Here is a 22,801-nt window from a genome sequence, read left to right on the forward strand (position 1 = left end):
TAGGATTGCATCCCTCCATAGCATCAGGTAACTATACATATTCTAATATTGAAAAATTCCAGCCTGTGAAGAACATAAATCCTATGCAGGACATCATGACCAGTTAAGAAAACTTATCAACACACTGTGAAGTCATAATGGAGGTTGAACGGTATGGAACTTGTCTAAGAAAAGTCAAAAAACATAATTCATTAGTTCAAGGCATTATTGATTTCACCAGAATTTGTCAATAGTTACAAAAGATTTGGAAATCAATCATGTTCCCCACGACAATGACAGAGATCCTTCAGATGGCCTACTTGCATGTAAACTCAGAGCTCAGGTTTCAAAACCTTAATGACATCTAATTCCAATAGAAGAAACATCTAGGCTGGTCTTTTATGGATAAGGAAAAAAGGGATCTAAAAGATAAATGAATTGCACAAGGGGCAATCCCCAGCTTGGGAATTGAAAATAAAAAAGACATCACAGATAGACAACAATCTGTTTCAAACAAGTATAAAGTATGCACAAAGTGTCTGTTTAATATACAACATAATCAAATGAGAAGGTTTCGCAAAGTAAACACCCACTGGTTTCCAAGATCCTGAGCTTAATCACTCCAATTATCACGATCAGTCAAGGATTCTGGTTCCTGTCCATTAATATCATTCCACATGTTATACAAAATACAATTCAAGTTTCATACTACAAGGAAACCTAAGCACAGGACTCAGATTTGATTGAGATAATTTTCATGATAGAAAATAACTTGAAAAATCTAATAACCAACCCAAAAATTGGCCCATGTATCCATTTTCAGAGAAGCTACTCAGATTGTTCACTATTTTATTTCTAATTTTAGTCCATGTAAAAAAGCCATTTCCCAGTCTCATTATTAAAGACTATTTACCTCTTCCACAGGTGCAGAAACAGGTGGAGACCATACGAGAATTTGTCTGTCATTGCTCCCTGTGTATAATTCCTGTAACCAATAACTGAAAAGATTAGCTTGTAGAAGTATTATATCATAGAGCATAAGCATTTATAATTCCATGAGACAAAAAAGAAGCACCTGATCTGATGAACTATAGCAACAACAGTTTACACATTCATAATGACCATGAAATGTCGAGAATAATTTGCCTGACCATATATCATATGCCTGAGACATATCAAAAGTCATAATTGGGGACTTTCACAGCTTCAGCAGTGGAACTTCATTTGAGATATAAAGAAGATGCATAAAGTTGAACATACCTTCACAGATGTTGTACATGGAACAAACACAAGTGATAAATCTGATGTAACAGCCAGTTGTATACTCTTTTTACTTTGGAACCGCAAAGCATCATAGTTTACCAAAGTGTTGCAGCCAGATTCAATGTCCCACAATCTTAATCTTGAATCAGTGCCTACAAAAGAAGATAGATCGGGTTTCAGCAACCACCAAAAAAAAGGACCAAAATTTCAACAGAAACAATATCCATATACACTAAAAAAATCAGTAAGCACAGCAACAAAATCTGGAACTTCAGTAAGTTGCAGAATGATAAATTTGTTGATGCATAATATAAGTGAGATATCTTGTCAAATAGTCTAATGCCACAGTTTGGAATGGAATGACCTGACTGCGGCACTAACAAACCTAACACTTCAACGTGTTAAGAAGTGTACTCTATTTGGCCCGAATTAATAATGAGTATCGAACCTGGTTGGCTTCAAGCAACCTATATCAGATCTTATAAAACTCACATATCAATCAGGACCTACGTTACTAGGATGTGGGACAGAGTTACAGCAAAACAAGCATACAAGCAAGGCTTAACTTTCAAAAAGTTATAACACAAGATAAGGCAACATGTGTTTGCATATCATGTGTAAAATCTATGTAGTTATTAGCATGACAATATACTCTAACAAAACAAATTAGTGTCCATCACCATAATAAACCTCATGTCATGATAATCACTGTAAAAGACGCATAACTGAAGCAGAAGATGAATCAAAATAAAGTTTGTGAACATAAGTTAGCATCTCATATAAGAGGTTATATTAAAACAAACACCTTAAAGGATGAATCAAGTTGCGATTTTTCCAATCTAAAGTCTAGCTCTGTACTGATACCAACATGTCTAACACTTAGAAGCAGACATCAACCCCTTGAACAACAGAAAAATGAGATTATTCATCCTCTAAACAACACAAGTTTCAAGAGTTGCATGTAAAGGAAAACATGAACCACTTTCGCATTGAATCATTTGAAACTCCTTCAAAGTACTCTAGCAACTCATTCACTGCCCTCTGCTGCTGCATGAAGCATCTATCTATTGTACTTCAAGCTAATTTTCTACTGTTTCACTATGAGAGCATAGGGTAACACCAAAAAATTGCTCAAAAACTGGACCTTTAAGCATCTATTGAAACATTCATACATGATACAGACCTAAAATCACATATAAACATCCAATTAAGTTAATCTGATGATTTTTTTAATTTTGAAAATCATATTGATTATTCTGATTATGAAATACCAATGATGGTAAAGTTGATAAGACTGGTTTATGTAATAATGTTCAGAACAACAAAGAAAAACAGAATAGCAGATCAATAATATAGCCTTGCCAAGAAAGTTCAATCTATAATATTTTATAAATATGCACAACATGAAACTAAGCACGAATTTCTGTCAGTGACTATATCAATACTTTTTCATAGTTATTGTGAAAGTAAGATGATCACAATCTGAAATTAAATTAGAAGGATTCATCATCGACCTGAACTCAGTAAATACATTCCATCTTCTGTTATCTTTAGTCCTGTCACAGCACCAAAATGAGCTGTTGCACGATTATGAGTGGAAGACATCCCAGGATGTAATCGCTGAATTACAGACCCCTTAGGTTGACCGTTATAGAGGGACCATGACTGTTTTGTTCCCTTTGCAATGGTTATTCGTTTTTGTGGTATCCGTGCTGTTACAGAGTAGCTTGAATCTTGGGGTTGGGGTCCTGACCACTGATATGCAATACAAAGTTAATTAGCTGTAGGCATTCTCAAAGACCCAGTCTGGGATGCATAACATTTTATTATGAGCTAACAAGTGATCAGTTAAGCACACAAAAAGCTAAAACCATATAAAGCAAGAGAAACCAACTACATTCTTCACAGGCCCTTTATAAGAAAGCCACATGTTAGCACTTGCCATTCTCATAATATGAAGTGAAAAAAGAAGAAAACCATTTGCACTTTTAAAAATTGTCTCAGCATGCATAAGGCCTAGCCTTTCTGGCTGCAGACTCTCTTAAGTCCAAAACTCCATCCTTTTTGTAGACCATTGCATGAGCATTACAATAAGGAAGCAGAATACTTTTTCATATTATGAAGATGAATCTTTTCCTTTATATAAAAAACAAAAAAACCAAATGGACACGTTTGTGTTCCTCACCACATTACCATAGTTTAAACCGGAAAAATTTTAAGAAAATAAAGAGAAGGTAAGAAAATAGAAAAATAAACATTCATTTCAGACTTTCTTACCATGTCACAACAATTTGTATAGGCTTGGTCTATATGTGATGCTTTATTTTGTGGATGTACAGACATAAAGAACTTATATACAAGGCAAACTCTAGATATATTCACGTAAGGCAAAGACAAACTCTAAATCATATTTCAGGCATGCAACTTCATCATCAGCTTGGTCTCTTAAGAACCAATATCAAGAATAGATTAAATACACACAGATGGCATTGGTTGACAATTTGATGATGTCCTGCTTATCAAGAGTTGAGAGTCAGTCTGTCAGCAGTTATGTCTGCATGATGATATCAGCACACTCACATCAAACTACTGCTGCTACAGTGGGCTGAGGATTTTGACGACTTTGAATTCCTCTCTTAATCTGTCTAAGAGAGTAATCTTGGTCAACCTTGGAAAGAGAAGTTTCCTTGGTGTTTCAACTACTCAAATGCAGAGGCCAAAGAGCAAAAATGGACTGTCAAAAAAGCAACAGGGAGTGTGAAAGTATTGACAGGGAAAGATGAATTGACAATGGAACCCCCAAAAAAAAAGTCAGAGAAGATCATGCAAGTTTATGGTCAAATCATTTTTATGAGGCAATTGTGGTATGGGAGAGGTGAGAAATGGCTCCCTGAAATTAAGAAAGACAAAAAAAAACCCTCAAGGATGTATATGTTTAGTAAGAGAAAGAATTTCAATGGGAAAGAAGCATACAGGGTGAGCTTGTCATATCTTAGAGTGGAGGGAACGTAGACAATCCTAGTACTAATTGTAAATGTTTTATGTTTAAAAACAAGGAAACAGCTGATAGATGAGCCTCAGGTGGATACAACTGGAGGCTGATCATGCTGGCTAAAATGGTGTATTATAACATTCAGTATTGATGAGGGAAGGCTGATAGTGCAGTATTTTTTGAATCAATAACAAATTAGCAACTGCCTTGCCTGACCATTCATCCAAACAATTGACACTATGAGGTAATTCATGAAGGCACCACATTCAGTATTGTTGTATGACATTTACAACATAGTGCATATAGCTTCAGAAGGCACCAAGTTCCAAACAGAGTGTGCGAGAGCATAGCTAATCCTACTAACATAATCTAGTTGACGGAGAATTTTCATTTTACAGGTTCATGTGTGGTTTTATACAATATTGTATAGTTTCTTCCTCTTAACTTAGGGTTATGCTGCTTCTACACCTGCAAATGCAAATGCATTCCTCTAACTGGAAAAGAAAAAAAAAGTGTTTCTCTAACTAATAGAATTGCCTGCTAATTGCAGAATATTTGATATTATCAAAAGTAAAATATATTTTTATTTCCACAGCTAAATAAGAATCAAAGATAAGAAACAGAAATACAACAAAAACAAAATGATAACACACAAGATGCCGCCAGACTAGTTGGCATCTAGTTAACGCAGATGTCCAAAGCCAACTGCCAGAGGACTTCCCCTATGCTACTATGCAGCATTGAACAACATTAGCACACTGTAAGTGTCTTCTTTGCCATGATTATGAATTACTTTCCTGTTTGTTATCCTGGAGTATTCTGTAATGACATGCACAAATTTTCACAGTATTGTCTGCATTGGACACAATAAAATAGCAGGAGAATATACTTTTGATGATATGCTCCCAGAGATAGGTGGTCGTCGTCCAAACTGAGTCTGGAACTGATCCAAAACACGAAAACAGCCTGCTCTTCTGATGTCCCAAAAGCGAATAGCACCATCACATCCTCCAGTCACTAAAACCCATTCATTTGATTTGGACCATTGCACAGAGAAAACACCAGCTGCCATCAACCACATGTAATTGAAAATAAGTTACTCAAAAATGCAAGGTGCAACAGATGGTACATGTTATAAGAAATGGGGAAAGAAATATCTGGAATAACAATTGGCACTGAAAAGTTATGCAACATCTACTCAAACCAAGTATACAAAGAAAAGTCAACAAGTTGCATGTTGTATATCAACCATAAACACTTCTGGTCTAAGCATTTATAAAACACTTTTAGTTCCATAGCCTGTCTACTGCTTATATCGCACCTTCCATATCTTGTAGGTTAAAAGTAATTTAGGCATGTATAAGAGGAAAAAATCAATTGAAACCCCTGCGCAGTCAATAATAACTAGGAACCCCAATTTTTCGGTCCTAAGGAACAAGTGAGTATATTTTAATGCAGAAAGGTCGCAATCTTTAGGTAACAATCAGTACCTCGGTGTCCAGACAATGTGTGAGTGAATGCTCCAGAAGCAATATCACACAGGCGAACTTGAACATCTTCAGTCCCACTAGCAATTAACATATGAGACGTTGCAATTGAGGACATTGCAATGCCATAAACTTTTCCAGGCATTTTGAAATTCATTTCCACCTACACAACCATGAAAATAACAAAATCACAAACCTATGGATAAAGGGGTAGGGAGATTAAACAGTCTCATTCAGAAAATTGGTCAAGACATGGCCAAACCTGTGTTGTATTTGTGTCCCAAACTTTAACATACTGATCATATGAGCCCGTAACAAACAGCCCAGTGTCAACAGGGTACCAAACAGCTGATGATATAGCATAGCTATGACCACATTGAAGATGCTTGTCAACGACAAAAAGCGGTCGATGTTTTGCAACTGTGTTTGCTTCATAACATGTGGCATGTTGTATGTCATAAACCGCAGCAGATCCATCTGATGCACCTGATAGCAAATAGCGGCCTTCTGTCAAGTCAACCTAACAATGAGATCAAGTGACATTAGTTGTTAACTTGTTATAAAAAAGTTGCATAAAATAAAACTAACTAAACGAATTCAAACTCAACCAAAAAATGAATGGAATTGAGAGCATTGGGATTTTTTAGGTTATTGCAGAAACTCTTATATAACATTCATCATTATAAAACATCTAAGTGGAAGCTCAATGACAAGGTCCTGGTGTTGGTGGACAATAAAGGGCCCGACTAGTTGTGCAAGAAGCCACCTCAGGGCTCCTAAAAACAAGTAAAGGGAGTTAAGGCTAAGGAAATATGTTAGGCCTCAAAGGTACCACAAAGCATTATTGCCTTGTGAAGGTCACGGTATGGTCACACACACATGCATCTATGAAGAGCTCATCACACTCTCCTCCTGAAAGATCATCCAGAACTTAAACAAAAGATGTTCATTCCATAACTATCAGAAGCCTCTACATATCCTAGAAGTTTGCTGACCCGAACCACTTTAAAAAAAACTAAAAGTTAGGCATTTACAAAGTTTGCTTGTACGTTATGTGAATCAGACTTTCAAAGACATGAATCTTTTTTTTTCTTTTTTGGAGGAAAAAACCTGATTTTGAACTAAAGAATTATACTTCCACTAAAAATAACACACTTACACATACACACACACGAACAAAAAAAAAGGAAAAAGAAAAAAAGCACAAGAATGTTATGAACATTAACACAAAATGAAAACATGACTCAGTCAATGTTGACAAAATTCAGAATATGGACATGAAAGACTGAGTGCATGTTGAATGCTATCGATACCGTGTTGTTTCAAAACCAAGCATGCCTTGTACCAGTAACAATGTTGCACTGTTGGTCAACATGGGCACCGCAGCCTTCTACAAGTACCATGTTACATAGATTGAGGGATAAATCATAAAGGATTAGTCCATTTTCATAACTTTTTTAACATAAAAAAGATGTATCTATTTTTCATAAACTCAAGTATCTTTAGGCAATTGATTTAAAAGATTAAGGCTTAAGCCAAAGTAAAAGTGTTCAGAATTTGTATTTCATTATGAGAGCATGCATACTATTGTGTACTATTTTGCATAGAATTCATAGATTCCCCTAGCTTAAGTTAATATGTTATTTGCTATTGGTTATTATGTAATTGCTGAACATCTTTTTCCCTACACTTAAGGGTTCATATCAGTTCTCGCTTCCACTTCCCACACCGCTTCCCGATTGCGTTTCCCTCTTTGGCAACCTTAGTTTCATCTCATCCATCAGCCACCAAAATCATAAATTCCCAAATTCCCACAAATCATAACCAACGCCATCAAATTGAACTTTATTAAGCGAATTCTTAAACTCAACTTAATCAAATCATCTAGCAATAGAACTTAATTCTTCAGATGATGAAATTTTCCAATGAAACAGTATTTTTTTGGACCAAAATTCAACCATATGAAGCGTAAAAATACCATTTTTGAAACGAAAAAAACAACACAGTCAAAATTCTATAAGAAGAATGGGATGAGGATCACCTGGAGCGTGTTGACAGCACCCTTATGCAAGCTAACGATTTCCTTGTTGTTAGAGAGATTGAGGGAGGAGAGACGAGACGCACGCACCCGATTCGAGAAGGAGGAAGGCCTCGATCTCCCAATCTCTCTATTCACGACCTCTTTCAACATTTCTCAGGCCAAGGTGCATCTTCGACGGATCCGCCCTCCCTTCGTTATCAGAAATCCCAGCCGTCTTCCTCCTGCCCGGAGATTCCGACCACGATCCGAAGCCGAATTACCGGAGGATTCCCGGCCGGAGTTGTCGACGCGCCTCCTCGATTATTCCGTCAGTCGGTCATCCTCCGACGATAAAGTTCCACGATCTGGGACGCAAAACCCTCTCTTTTCCCAATCCAACGACTCTGCGCTTCTCTGAAAGCCGAGAACCCGACGATTTCGAGCGGAAAATTTTTCCTTTCCTTTCCGATGATCACGATTCCGGGTTTCAGTCGAATTTTCACGATTTCCGGCGAGTTGTTCCTCCTTGTTTTTGGAAGGCCAGGTTCTGCCCGGACGGAAATTTATTCCACGGCTTGCTTCTCCAACGATTCTGGCTCTGATCTCAATCAGTGATCCTGATTTTCGATCGGAATTTCGCCGTAAGTGATCTTCCTTCTTCTTCTCGGCGACCCTGAGACTCGGAGAGAGAAGAGAGAGAGAGAGAGAGCAACAAATATCGGTGATAATATCTGGATATTATCGTGATATGTGCAAAATGCGAAGGGCGACTCGGTCGGTGCCCAATTGAATCCATATTTCTAAAATATCCCATACTTTTAAGATACGATGATTTATAACGTTAATAACTATATCAAAACAAAATTTTATTTTTCTATATTGTTTATATTTTCTTTAATAATATATATATATATATATATATATATATATATATATATATATATATATATATATATATATATATATATATATATATATATTCTTTATTTTTCACAACGCCAATATTTTCTCCAAATTTTCTCAAAAACCACATTTTTCAGATATCGGATATTTTTCTTTGTCCATATTTTGCCTAGAACGAGATTTGAGAGAGAGAGAAATTGGCCTGGTTTGACTTAACCCCTTGAACGCAATGTTTGACCCTGAACCTAGCCAGACTGGCCCAGCTCAAGAAAAAATGAGCTTGATTAGCTCAGTCAAACCTACACTCTTTCAGTTGGTCTAGTAGCAACTTCCATGAAGTCAATCAGCTCTCGTATTGGCACCTTTGACCCAGCAGTCAAAGTCAAACTCATAGTCTGAGGCTCGAACTTGAGGTTTGGTTCATTAATAAATTTGGCCAAGTTTCTAAAGTCCACTCATCTAGTAGTCTTGCTGCGTGGCTATCGGGCTAATCCCACCATAAATTTCTATGCGATCCACTTTCCAGTTAAGCTAGTTGGTTTCGATGGGTTCGCTTACCTATCAGACCTAGATGTGTTTGGTTCATGGTTGAACCATCGGGCTCGATGGGCTTGGTCCAGCTAGCCTTGAGAGAGAACAAGACCTAAAGTCAGACCGATCTAGACCTTATTTGTGATGCCTTTTCGACTTAATCACAAATTCGATTTCCTTTGTTGAGCAATATGGGCCTGGTGCTCTTTACGACACACGGACACGAGAATGACACGAGACACGTCATGTCACCAAAATTAGTGTACAAAGGAACTACCACACCGAGGTAAGTTGGAGTATTTTTCTAAAATTTTCATTTTTTTTTTAATATGATGTGATCTACATGTGTGGTTAGTGGGTGGGGAACAACTCTTAAATTATTCGTTTCTCAAAAAAAAAAAAAAAACTTGAATTATTCGATTACTGTTTCTGAACAGGTTTTCGCACAGTTAAAAAGTTCAACGTTTCGAAAATTCATAAAATTTTTAGGCTTATAAAATTGTATTTTGTAATAAAAAATCAATAGAACAATCCGACAGCCTATTCCTGACAAATCAATGTATCGGTATCGAAATGAATCGGTCAATTCGTATCGTATCGGTTAAATGTCGATACGGTATAAGGCTGATTCGGCATATTTTTTTAAAATTTTTAAATAATGGTTGAAAATATTTTTTATGTTTTTAAATCGTATTTAATAGTTTTATGACACGTGTCATTTTCTGGTTGAAAGCTAGCTGATTCTGCTCCGAATCCGAATCCGAATCAGCCAATTCACCTGAATCGTAACCATTTTCAAGGCCTAACGAATCGATCTTTTTTTTTTTTTATGATGGACGTTAGATTTGCAAAACATGGCTGGTAGTAGGAAGAAACAAATTGTCTATGCAAACCAGTCCGGATAAGTTTTACCGGGGTTGTGCAAAAAAGTACGAAGTGGATCCAAATCCATACTTGAAGTGGCAATTTTGTTATTTCCATAAGTCAAACTCGCAAATGAAGAATTTAGAATTCAAGCTCTTTTCCGTCCTTGACCAATAAAAAAAGTTTGGAGCTCGGCTGAACACCTAATTTCCCTCCCTTCTTCCGTCCTAACGGAAACCCCGAAGAAATTTATCAAAGTACCCCTAAAGTTGGAAAATATTCGGATGAAGCCACGGCGGGAGCAAATGGGATTTTCATCGTGGTTGATTCGAATCCGAATATGACCTCTGAGCAACATAAGCCCAAAATTCATTCAGATCAGAATAAGATCCAACTAGGCACAGTTGAATGTGGATCCAAATTTGACATGGCAATGCCGGATCCAAAAAAAACGGGTAAAAGAGGCATTTTAATGTAATAACAAACACACCGGATTCGTTCCATATTCAAACATCGATCCAACAACGGTAATAGTCCCAACTCAAAGCAGTCCAAAAAGATAAATCGGAAGCCTGTGTCTGATCTTATTTCATATGAATCTGATCTGGATTGGTGACTTGTCTGGATCTGATCCGCTTGCATCCCTCTCACTCTATCAAAACTGACGAATATTACACATTTTATTGAAAATGAAAATTTCAATATAAAATGCGATATCTTAACAATGGATTGAGTTAACAAATTAAGCCCTGCAGTTCTACAGCCACATTCATAACCAGTAGTATTTCTTTCCCTAAATTTACTAATCTTTTTTTTTCATTAACTCCTGCTGCAACTGGAAGCATGACATGGGGAACTTGATTTTTTTAGTTCCATCTCGTGTGAATTGTTGTTTGCGGGTCAAAAATGAGTTATATTGAGTGGTCTGGATATCGGATCCGGATCAATTTGGCTCGACCCATTCCAATCTGTAACTACTGACTAGATTATAAATATATATATGCCCGTGAAGAAGAGTTTCAAAATCACAGGCTAGGTGTGAAGTCTGGATATTGAATCCGCACCAAGCTCTCCGATCCACTCAAAATAATGGGTCCGATTGAGTTTCTAATTACAAGTTACAACTATGAGTGTGCAGAAGGAAGAAAGTGCCCTTTACTGTACTTTTGTGAATTCCACTATGAAAAAGCATTTTTAAAAAATATTTTCTTTTCCATGTTCTCTACGGAGGAAAATGTTGGTGGGAAAGGGACAAACTGGTTGGGCCGGCCCAAAGTTCACATCATCATGATTCCTGCTTGAAATTAATGACCAAAGCACCCCTTACTTGTGATGCAATAATACCCCTTTTTTATTTTTTATTTTCCATAAAACAATAATATGGAAAACACAATTTTTTTTTTGTCATTGTGAAGTGCAATAATACCCTAAGCCATAATAGACTTGATCCAACTCAACAGTTGGATCGAGTCAATTGGATCGAGTCAATTTGGTTTAGGCCAATTGGCTAATAGTTTGTGTTGGGATCATTTAAGCAACAATCACCAAGTATCAAAAATGCTTGAAACATCATTTCCACCTGTTGCAAATACCTGGTGTTGAAGATAGAGTTGTTCAAAAATCTAAGTCTCTAGGTGGCCGACACCATTCTCAATGCAGTGTTTTTTTTTTGGCAACTCCACTGCTTCCACACAGGACAAGGAGAGCACATAGAAAAGTGCAATACTTTTTTCATCAGAGGTTTCATAAAAAGTCTCTGATGATTTTAAAAATATTTGAAAGTTTGCAGTATGTTTGTGAGAATGTTAAAAGGTTCGTGCAAATATATTTGGAGGTTCGCAACATATTTGCATGGACGTCACTGTACAAATATATCACAAATTTATTCAGTGATTTTAAATTATATTTGGAGGTTTACAATATATTTGTGCGAACGTCAAGAGATCTGCACAAATATATTTTAAATATCTTCGATAATTTTAACCATATTCATTGGTTCACAATATATTTGTCTGAACGTCACCTCTTGAGAGGTTTTAATCATATTTGAAGGTTTGTAATATATTTGTGTGAACGTAAGGAGGTTCGCAACATAATTGTGAGGACTTTAAGAGGTTCACCCAAATATATTGTGAAGAATAAAATGCTCCTAAATAAGTCAAGAATCAATGATGTTAAACATATAGAGAATTTTTTTTAGGTTTTTGTGAGAATGCACCAATTTACAAAGACAATATTAGGGTCATTTTTTGGTATAATAAACCTAGTGGAAGTTTATATTTGATATTTCATATGAAAAATAACAAAGTTTACAAGAACTAAATCATGTAATTAATAAAAAAAAATGGAGAAACATGAATTCACGAGTTGACATATAAATAAATATTTAAAAAAGGAATTACGATATAAACAATAAGATGTTATTAGCTAAAAATGAAAATTAGGAAACAAAAAAAAAATCATTTTGAAAACATAACAATGTTGTGGCAACACCAATAAAAACTAGATAGGTTGGATACATCCTTGAGAAATTCACTAGGGTTTGCATTTTGAAGCTTCTTTTGATTCCCTGGTACGTGATACTTTGGATTCTAGTGCGAATTGTAGGCATATGAAACCACATTGTGGAAGACATATCGTGTGTATAATTGTATTAGAGGATTGTAGAGCATCTTTTCTGCACATGATGTGTAGGGTGTGGGTCCCAAAACCAGGTACACTGTTGCTTAGATGGGCCAATAGAGTTGACATAGTTGGCCAAGTATGTGTACGCGTGTTTCTGTGTGCGCATCAATAGCCAAGTTTGAAGATAGACTTTGGCGAACAAAAACAGGTGACCTACTTCCATCCGTGCCTACCCTAGTCTATCAGGTTTTTGAAGTTTTTTTTTAATGTTTTTCCTCAAATCTTACCATACAAATGTGTTATAAATGCTTGATTTTTATAAAAATGGGCTCTTCGATCCTCTTATTTCGACACATGATTAGACTTTTGTAAGGTTTGAAAATTAACGGTTTACAATTTTCATAAATATTCAAATTGAATCAGAAAAATTCAATTCAAGTGCTGTTTTTTAGCAAATAAACTACGATATGTAAGGTCGGATTTGTGAAAGACTCCTACCTTTGGTACATAACTGTTCTCCACTATATATATATATATATATATATATATATATATATATATATATATATATAGGGTTACTGAAATATGTTTACCAACCAAATATGTTTAAAAGATTTTTATAGGTTTTTTTATTTCTTTTTTTTTTTTTGAAAAATTCACATGATATGATTTAGATGCTTGGTTTTATAGAAAGAGACTCTTTGATTATCCAATTAGGATGTACAAGAAGGATCGTTTATGGGTTAAAAATCAATGGCTTAGAAATTTCATAAATATTCAAGTATAAAAATCACATTTTTTTATTCAATTATGATGATCCAACAATCGATTCCTAGCAAATGGATCACACCGAATGCATCTGCAGGGTTAGATTCGCTAAATAACCTATGAAAATCTTAATTCATACCAGCAAACACATTTGGTTGGTAAACATATTTCTCTCTCTCTCTCTCTCTCTCTCTCTCTCTCTATCTATATATATATATATATATATATATATATATATATATATATATATATATATATATATATATATATATATATATTGGAAAGAGGACCACCAACGAGTATAAAAGATGGCTTCTAGCTTAGCGTTTCACTTTAGTTGTTTCTTTTTGTTTGATAATTGGTGAAAACCACCTCCTTCACTCATGAGCTCATTGGTGTAAAAATTTCAATGAACAATTTTTTTTATTTGAAGAAACCATCCCAGAATTAGAGACCTAGTTATGCTGGCTCTGCCTGCCTTACTAAGGGTTGTTGTTCTGACAGCATAAAATTTGAACTTGAAAGTTGTTTTTTCAACTCGGTGACGTTCGCAAGTTGCCCCTACCAAACGACGGATCCCTGGTGGGCTTACACTTTCAGTTGGCTATTGTTCAATGATTCGGAGCATTGGGTTCCATGGACCACAGTATCAGCTTTTCAAATTGTTTGATTCTTTTTACAATTTCATGCAGCAAGCACACGTCCAAATTAGTAAGTTTTAATAACAAACCCCACCCTTTATTTGCTTCCACATCTAAAATTATGATGCTTATTTCTTAAAAAAATGCCATAAGGCGATCACATTAACAAAAAATCTAAACATTCATATATTATCATGATTATAATTTTTTTTTGTATTTATGTAATGAGATTTTTCGGGCATTTTTTATTAAAACACAAAAACCGGCACTTGATATATATATATATATATATATATATATATATATATATATATATATATATATATATATATATATATGTGTGTGTGTAAATATTGAATATTAATAAAGGTACAGAACTAATGAGCTAGAAATCATAGGTGCAAGTTATATGCCTTAGAGAGTTATGAAATTTTGGCACCAGGCCTTTGATTTTTGGACCCTTTTAAAAACCTAATTACTTGTCATAATCACATGATTCAAAATAAGTGTATCACTAAACAATCAGAACATTTGTTCTATAAAAAAAAATTAAAAAAAATTGAAAAAAAAGTGATTTATACTTATTAATCTCATAGCCAATATTAACCATGTATATATACCACAACTCAAGCGAAGGCCCATATCCGACCTGCAAAGTCCTCGAACACACGGCATGACTGACACACCCAGAACCAATCCAAGATCCATATCCGCTTGTTCATCTCTCAAACAAGTCAAGTGTCCAGCGACCAAGATCCTTGTCACTTATCAAACGGGGATTTTAGGTGATCGAGGCCACCACCGTCAATACGCGGAGAACACGAGTTCATGGGTCACACGACTCACACTTATGTTGGGGCTGGGTCCGAGCGATTTGTATCGGAACCGATCACCTGACCCGCTCTCGGATTCCCGTGCCGCCTCGGCCCGTTTGGGAGGAAATCGAGGAATGGCGTTCCCGCAACCTTGTGGCCTTTCCGAGGGTATTTCCGTCAAATCGTTACACTCCGATAGTACCGAAGAAGGGGAGAAAGAGAGGTCTGAGAGTTAATAGAGAATGTGAGTCTTCCTTTGCCGCCTTCACCTCCCCCTCCCCTCTCTGCAAAAGAGAAGAAAGAGAGGCGTTCGCTTCTCGTGATGGCATTTCTCCACCACCCTCATTCAATTCTTTCTCCTTAATTCCATCCGTGTCCCTTCTCTCCGACCCTTCATAACGCCTCCCCTCCCCCCGATTTATCGCTCTCCATGAAGGAATCGCCCCCTCTTCCTGCCGAGAAAAAGGAGTTTCCTCCCTTTTTCTTTGCGGAGTTTTCGTTGTCGAAGGTGACCGATCGAGCTAGGTTCTCAAGCGCTTCTTTTGCAGGTACGTTTTTATATTTTTGGAATTGTTATTATATGTTTTTTTTTGTGTATTTTTGGTTATTTGTTTGTGAGTGCTTGATTTGGTGTACGAATGAGGTTTTTAGAGGAATCTCGTTCTTTTGAGGGGGTTTTAGTGTTTTGATTCCTGTATGGGGTGGTGTTTTGGCTAATTTGACGGCATTTGAGGCGTTTTTTAGTTTTTGATAGTTTTGTTTTTTTTTTTCAAATTTTTGTACTTTTTTGGGCTTGATTTAGCGCCTTGGAAACGAAGGTTGCGATCGGGTTCGATTTGTTGTTCGGATGATGCGGCGTTCGAGTGAGGATTGTATGTGTGTCATTTTTTAAAATTTATTTATTTATTTATTTATTTATTTATTCTTTCTTGGTTGACGTGTTATTTCGATGTGGGATTTAGGGCACTTTCTGCTATAGCATTGATATGCGAATCTGGTTAGTGATCGGACGAAGCCTGAGCGAACAAGTCGTCTGCATTTTATTTTTCTCTTTTTTTTTTGTTTACTTGAATCATTTTTGTTTCTTATATTGGAAATTATGGCCAGATTGTAGTGAATGATGATGATGTATGATTTTTAGTTTAGATTCACAACGGGACGAGATGCTTCGTATGAATGAACTAGCGTTTCATCTTTTTTGATCGGTTTAATTTTTTAGCGCTGGTGATGGAAATTAGGATTCATGATGTGAATGCATTCTTCAAATTTGATTTGGAACCCTATTGCATCGAGTTTGAATAAATCTTTTCTTTCTCCTTTTCTCCTTTCTTTGTGCTTGACTGTCGTAGGATTCATGGAGGAAAGTAGTAAGTGAAGTAGGGGCTTCTTTCTCGTCTTGAAATGTTTTTGCTAAAACGATGAACATGGAAACATTTCACGGGAAAACTGGCAAAAGCCTGATACAGTAGCATAAACGCATTGTTAATTCTGTGAGTTTTATCTTAGATTGTAGTAGAATATTTGTTTAGTTATTGCATTTTGGGGTTTTTAAAGTATTTCAAGGAGATTTATCCTTTTTTCTTTGGATCGTTTCTTCAAGACTTCGCGCTACATTTGAATAATCCAGGAGCTACTTTTATTTATTTATTTCTTTTTTGCTTAAACTTTCTGATTGATTTTTGCTGAAGAGAAATTGCAGTAGCTCATTTCTAGCTGATGAATTAGATTTTCTGAAGCACTTGTTTATTTGATTCATTGCATACTTTTCATTTGAAACATTCTTAAATAAGTTATGGATCCTATTGTTATGCGTTAGATGTATGATTTGAAGTCCATCCATTAATCTATGATGCAGCACATACAATAGGCTTTGTTTGTTCAATCATTTTATCTTTTTGTGCAGGACATGGTTTACAGGGAAAGGAAGTGTGCTCTGAGCATTTAATTTATTTTAACAATCTAGCTTTCTTTTGGATTTGTCTTGCATGTATTTATTGGTCTAGAGTCCTGTTGTTATTTGGTAATTTTAAGCCATTATTTTGCTGTCGATGTATGATATGCAATAATACTATTAGCTGGATACTGCACGCTCTGGATTAACTGTAAGCTACATCTAGTTTTGCTTTGCTTGTCCTTTTTTTTCTTCCATTTTGTAGTGTAGGGATTAAGCATTTTAAGTCTTCTGTTCAAAATGTAGTTAGAGAAGAACCTTTTTCTTTTCAACATTTTAGATTAGAAAGGAAAGATGACAAGGTGTTGGGAATTTAAATAGGTCAGGAACAATACACAAAGTGTGGTCTTTGATTATTAATCTTTGTTATGTGGAATCACATCATGAAGCATGTAAGATCTCTCGTGTTGTGCAATTTTGATGTCTACATTCATGCTGAAACTGTATAATTTTGAGTTTGAACGATCAGATAATTTCCTGTTGTTTTATAGCTACATACTTGACAATTTTGAAGTGCTTGCTTTTTGACACTACAGTATCTTCATGTAACAGATCCTGGTTCCTAATGGTTGAGAAAGTTTTGAATGATCACTCAATGGCTGAAGCACATTTTCAGATCCAATGAGCTTAATAGATATGACTGGCATTCATAGCCTATTTTTTTTGGCTTCCTTTCAATGAAGTTCTGATACAACCGGATCATTTTGTCAGTTACTTTTATTTTTGTGATTAAGTTATGCTTAGATTTAAATGGTTGCCAAATCCAAATGGTGAAGTGTGTGGATTTTACATGCTTTCTACTTGGCCGTTAGCTCTCTCTCTCTCTCTCTCTCTTCAGTTGAACTTGATATGTTATTTCATCTGAATAATTATTCTATTACAGGATTTTGATGCTGAAATTTGTCAATAACAATGCCAGCTGAACCTCTGAAAATTCTTATTGGGATGTTCACAGGGACTGGGACCCAAAAAGGTGTTGGAATGTTTTGCTGGCTTTGTCAATATGCTTTACTTAGGTGGTGATTCTCTGGAGATAGGCTAGTCTGAAGTAATGCCACTGTCAGGGCTTCTTTTTCGTTCACTGGGATAGAGCTTGAAGGGTTTCCCATGCACCATTTGTAAGAGATGGGATCACTTTCTGATATTTCTGAAATTGAAGAAGCAAATAAAGAATTGAGTACTGTTAGCACTTCTAAAGAATGTAGTTCAATCTGTTTTATCACAAAACCAGGGAACAAAACTGGGAAACAGTTGATGTCAATCGTGTCACAAGACTACTCAGTGGAAAGCCAAATCAATCAGCTGTTTGAGGCTATCGATTTTCAAACTATATCCAGAGAACTTCTCCATGGTCAACGGTCTCAAGCTGGTCCGTCATGGAAAAACACCTCAAAAAGACCCATTAGTGTTGGGTTATCACAAGCATCGGGGATAGGTATTTCTGAGTCTGTTACTTTAAAGCAGGCATTAAGAGGATTATGCATTTCTCACGCTTCTGAGCTGGCTTCCATGAAGAGAAAACCAAAACCAGTTGGATTATCCAATTTGTCTGAATCTGACTCCGTTAAAAGGTTGTATGGGACAGTTGTTCAGGCAGGTGAATGTGTTCAGTCTGTATGTTATAACGGAGTGAATACATTGGCAGGCAGTGGTACCTCTGAAATCTGTAATGCAAATAAGATGACAGGCGAAGGCATTGTAGAAGAGATCACTGCTATTCCAGATAGTGGCAACTCAAATTTGAAGGAACAGGTAACCAGGTCTGCAGAAGTGCCAACAGCATCATTGACCACACAGAAACCTGGGTTTACGCATTGTGCCACAGTTGACACCCCGTTAAAGCCAATTAAGACAAAACCTCTGGATAGAGATGTGGACATCTCAATTCAACCTAGACCTAGGCCATCAATGCCTAAGCTACTCCGCCATCGGAAGATCGTTTCTGCATCTTCTTCACCATCTGGCAGTCCTACTATTGGCTGGGAAACAAACAGTTGTAAAGTGAGTCCACAGCTGAAAAAATTTGTTCATAAAACCAATACGCAAAATATCAAGAAGGAAAAGCAAGGTCTAGATGCTGCATGGAAAAGTTCAATCCCCCCCAAAAATGATGGAAATCCCACTGTTTTGGGTGCATGCTCAAGTAAATCAGACTCCTCGCCTGAAATTACTAACAAAAGAAAAGTTGGTATAGAGTCCATCTCTCCTGCATCCAGTTCTTCAAATAGGTATGCTGGGGCTGCTGTTCACAACTTGACCATCAACCCAGTCGCACCTCATAAGGCTCCAACGATTGCTAACCAGTATCAACATGGTGCTGTGAAAAAAATTGAAAATTCAAGGTCAAGAGAAAAGGGAGAATGTTCTCAGAGCTCCCTGAGCAGTGCTGGTGAGTACAGTAGCAGCAGTGGCAACAGTGATGAGAGCAGTACAAGTATCTCTAGCTGTCATGGTAATAGGCCTCATATGTCAAAAGATTCAAGGTGGGCAGCTATCCGCCATGTGGAGATGCATCATGGAGTTCTTGGATTGAGGCATTTTAAATTAGTCAAGAGGCTTGGTTGTGGAGATATTGGTAGTGTATATCTTGCAGAACTCATGGGTACAAATTGCCAATTTGCTTTGAAGGTTATGGATACTGAATTCTTGGTGAGCAGAAAGAAGATGCTAAGGGCTCAGACTGAAAGAGAGATTCTTCAGATGCTGGATCATCCATTCCTCCCTACACTGTATGCTCATTTTGCCACTGACAAGCTCTTGTGCTTAGTGATGGAGTATTGTCCAGGTGGAGATCTGCATGTTCTTCGGCAGAAGCAGACAGGGAGGAGTTTCCCAGAGCCAGCAGCAAGGTAGAAATCATTGGACAATTCTTTTTTTTTTTTTCCTTTACAGAATTTCTTCATATCTTGTTTGTCTATTTACTTTTAAGCTAAACAAATGAAAATTAAGTGACATCCAGGCTAACATTTAAGTAGTATAGCATACCTAATAAGTCAAGCTTTCATAACATATAATTTTCAAAACCTGGTGCAGCTTCCTTATTATGGATTATTTGCATCTGGTCTCCTTTTGGTAAACACATGAAGACTTGATCTTCAATTTCACGAAGTTTATAATGTAATAGCAGTAGAGGTTTCTCCAGGGTTCTGTGAACTTATTTTGCTAGCGTTTGCTAATGCTCAATGTTTTCATTTTCACAACCATTAAAAGTTAAAACCTTATTTGACCTCTTTGCCATGTGCTATCAAAGCTTTCCTGTATATTGACCTCAACTTACCTAGAGAGCCACAGCATTGTCTGTTTACAAGTTGAACACCCTTCTTCATTCTTTTAGCTGGACTAGGGACCTGTTCACTAGTTGTTAAAGTAATGCATCCCGAACAGCAGTTCAATCAAGTTTTTGCACCATGAGGGTTGGCTGCATCGGGAGTTTCTTGATTGACTGAAGTCAGTCGTCCTGGTTACCTATATGATTCGCATCAAGGGAGAGGGAAGCAATTCAGTATCCGAAACGGGCTAGAAGAAAATTTTCTCTTTCTATGCAACATCTTGTCTGGCAATTTTCATTTGTATACGGTATTTTAGGCGGTGTGCTCGTGCAGTCGAATGCTCAAGCCTCTTCTGTCTTTCCAGAGTTCTGCTTATTCATGCTTGTCATTTTGTGAGTTCTGCTTTTATTCATGCCATGTAGTTGTATTTTCTACAGGTTCTATGTTGCAGAAGTCCTTCTTGCTTTGGAGTACTTGCACATGCTGGGTGTGATTTATCGAGACCTGAAACCTGAAAATGTTCTTGTCAGAGAAGATGGGCATATTATGCTGTCTGATTTCGATCTCTCGCTCCGGTGTGCAGTGAATCCAATGCTTATCGGTGCATCTGCAGGTTTTGAGGGTGCAAGGCTTTCTGGAGTTTGTTCTGAGGCCAGGTGCATTGATCCACTATGCCTGGAACGTGTCCAGGTATCATGCTTCACACCGAAGCTCATGCCTGTGACTGCAAAATCCCGGAGAACAAAAGCTGATGCCTCCACACATGCTAGCCCACTTCCGCAACTCGTGGTAGAGCCCACGAGTGCAAGGTCGAACTCATTTGTGGGGACCCACGAGTACTTGGCGCCAGAAATTATCAAGGGAGATGGGCATGGCAGTGCTGTTGATTGGTGGACGTTCGGTGTCTTTCTCTACGAACTTCTCTATGGAAAGACACCCTTCAAAGGAGCTGGCAATCAGGAAACCTTGGCCAATGCTGTGTCTCAGAGCTTGAAGTTCCCAGAAACTCCGGCTGTTAGTTTTCATGCAAGGGACCTAATCCGAGGGCTTCTATCAAAGGATCCTGAGACCCGGCTGGGGTCGGTGCGAGGGGCTGCCGAGATCAAGAACCACCCATTTTTCGAGGGTTTGAATTGGGCATTGATCCGGTGCACCACCCCACCTGAGATATTGAAGGCCACCCAGGTTGAGATTCCTGCAGTGACTTCACAGAAGAAGGATACAAAGAAATCCTTGGAGTCGAAGGCCACAGGAAAGCATTTGGAGATTGAACTGTTCTAGCAAGATCAACAGTGAAGAACGGATTCTTGTATTCGTTTGGTTTTCTCTGCCTGTATACAAGGAGCATGGGAATGTGGGTAAAAGGCTTAATTGTTGTCAATAATATGATGCATTTGTTTTCATGCAAAACCTCGCGTTCCCCAAAAAGAGAGAGAGACAGAGAGAGCTGATCCCTGCAGCTGGGCAAAGCCACCATCAATTTTAAATTTGAAATGGCAGTTGGGTAAGTACTATTTTTATCCATAAGTAGGACTGGGAAACAAGATTGAGTAGGGATGTAAACGGTTTGGGTGCAACCCGGCGGGTTTGGTAGCCAAAGCTGGATCCGAACATGAACCCAAATCTGACTAAAACCCGACCTGATTAAGTGTAAATACTGGGTTTTAAGCTAGTCGGATTTGGGTTTGGTTTTATCTTTTTTCATCTGAATCTGACACCAAACCCAATTAGCCCAATTCTGATTAAGTCGGACTTGGTAATAATGCCTACATGTGACCCGAATCCAAACCGTTTACATGGCTTGGCTCGTGTTCAACTTGTGAAGGGCATGTTCGGCAAGCTGAACATTTGCAAGCAATAAATTTAAAGTTCAAGTCCTGCTATATAGTTTTGAAATAATATATTTATTTTGTAAACGAGTCCGCTTGAGGTTGGCTCAATTAGTAGAGGGAAAATGTATTTCCTTAACAAGCCAGCTAGAGCTCAACTCATTTTTAACTGGGGCTGGCCATCAGCTTGAGCTCGGGTCTGCTGGTCAGAAGAATGAGCGGAACTTAAACGCCCTGTGTTTGTTTCGTTGGGCTTGGTCACCAGTCCTATTCATAAATTCATACAACTGGAGGCTTGGGTACAGCTGAACCCAACTTTGGTTGCGTAAACCACAAGGATACTAAAGGACTACCCCTGGCCTTCCAAGATCAGAAAAAGGTTATCTTTGGGTGGAGCCCACACTGAGATTTCTTTTGTCCTATCCCCTCTTTCATTTACTTTTGCAGGAACGGTACCAAACGAGAGCAGATCGGGTCCAAGTGTCAACGGGTCGGGTTTGGTTTGGACCCAAGTAAAACCAGACCTAGCCCCAATTTTTGAGTATGGTATTGAGTCCGAACACAGGTCTAATCGGACCCACCATAAGGGAAACCATACCCGGACCTGATAAGAACTACATGAACCAGACCGGGGCCATAACCGGTAAAATAATATTTTGCATCACTTTTTACATTAAAAAATTGCAAGTCTTGATCTGAACTCACGTCAGTCCCGGGTCTGGTATAAAATTTCACAAAATTTATCCGGCTCCATGTATTAATTGAACCATAGGGTCTGGGCCCCATATATTAATAAGTTCTTTTTATTTATCACGGGACCCTATAGGGTTTGGTACAGGTCGGGTCCAGGTAAACCCAACCCGT

At 37.4% G+C, this 22,801-nt stretch overlaps 1 protein-coding gene and 1 pseudogene across 3 annotated transcripts; one reads left to right on the forward strand and one right to left on the reverse strand.

Annotated features, from left to right (window-relative positions):
- Positions 1 to 417: 417 nt before the first annotated feature.
- LOC149838056 (WD repeat-containing protein ATCSA-1-like) lies at positions 418 to 8,454 on the reverse strand. 2 transcript variants are annotated; one of them, XM_090006343.1, is made up of 9 exons: positions 7,763 to 8,454; positions 5,984 to 6,241; positions 5,725 to 5,884; positions 5,124 to 5,299; positions 2,757 to 2,997; positions 1,240 to 1,394; positions 1,055 to 1,144; positions 893 to 964; positions 418 to 634 (listed from the first exon to the last, which is right to left on the reverse strand). In XM_090006343.1, the coding sequence occupies exons 1-9, from the start codon at positions 7,910 to 7,912 to the stop codon at positions 593 to 595; spliced, it is 1,344 nt and encodes a 447-aa protein (XP_089862469.1). In that variant the 5' UTR covers positions 7,913 to 8,454; the 3' UTR covers positions 418 to 592. The 2 variants fall into 2 exon arrangements, with proteins under 2 accessions (XP_089862469.1, XP_089862470.1); XM_090006344.1 differs by lacking the exon at positions 1,055 to 1,144 and having other exon boundaries at positions 7,763 to 8,413.
- A 9,510-nt stretch (positions 8,455 to 17,964) lies between these two features.
- Positions 17,965 to 21,515, forward strand: LOC149838057 (serine/threonine-protein kinase KIPK1 pseudogene; annotated as a pseudogene). The gene is made up of 2 exons (XR_016432242.1): positions 17,965 to 19,688; positions 20,546 to 21,515. The product of XR_016432242.1 is annotated as a serine/threonine-protein kinase KIPK1 pseudogene (transcript).
- The last annotated feature ends 1,286 nt before the right edge of the window (positions 21,516 to 22,801 follow it).

Source organism: Nuphar pumila, chromosome 5, assembly GCF_984573655.1.
Source record: "Nuphar pumila chromosome 5, dmNupPumi1.hap1.1, whole genome shotgun sequence".
Lineage (NCBI taxonomy): Eukaryota > Viridiplantae > Streptophyta > Magnoliopsida > Nymphaeales > Nymphaeaceae > Nuphar > Nuphar pumila.

Excerpts from the sequence above, each read along its gene's own strand:
- LOC149838056 (XM_090006343.1), bottom strand. The coding sequence starts at position 7,912 with ATGTTGAAAGAGGTCGTGAATAGAGAGATTGGGAGATCGAGGCCTTCC. Across the intron at positions 1,145-1,239 it reads CATGTACAACATCTGTGAAG|GCATATGATATATGGTCAGG; the intron begins GTATGTTCAACT and ends GATATGTCTCAG. Across the intron at positions 965-1,054 it reads GCTATAGTTCATCAGATCAG|GAATTATACACAGGGAGCAA; the intron begins GTGCTTCTTTTT and ends TATTGGTTACAG.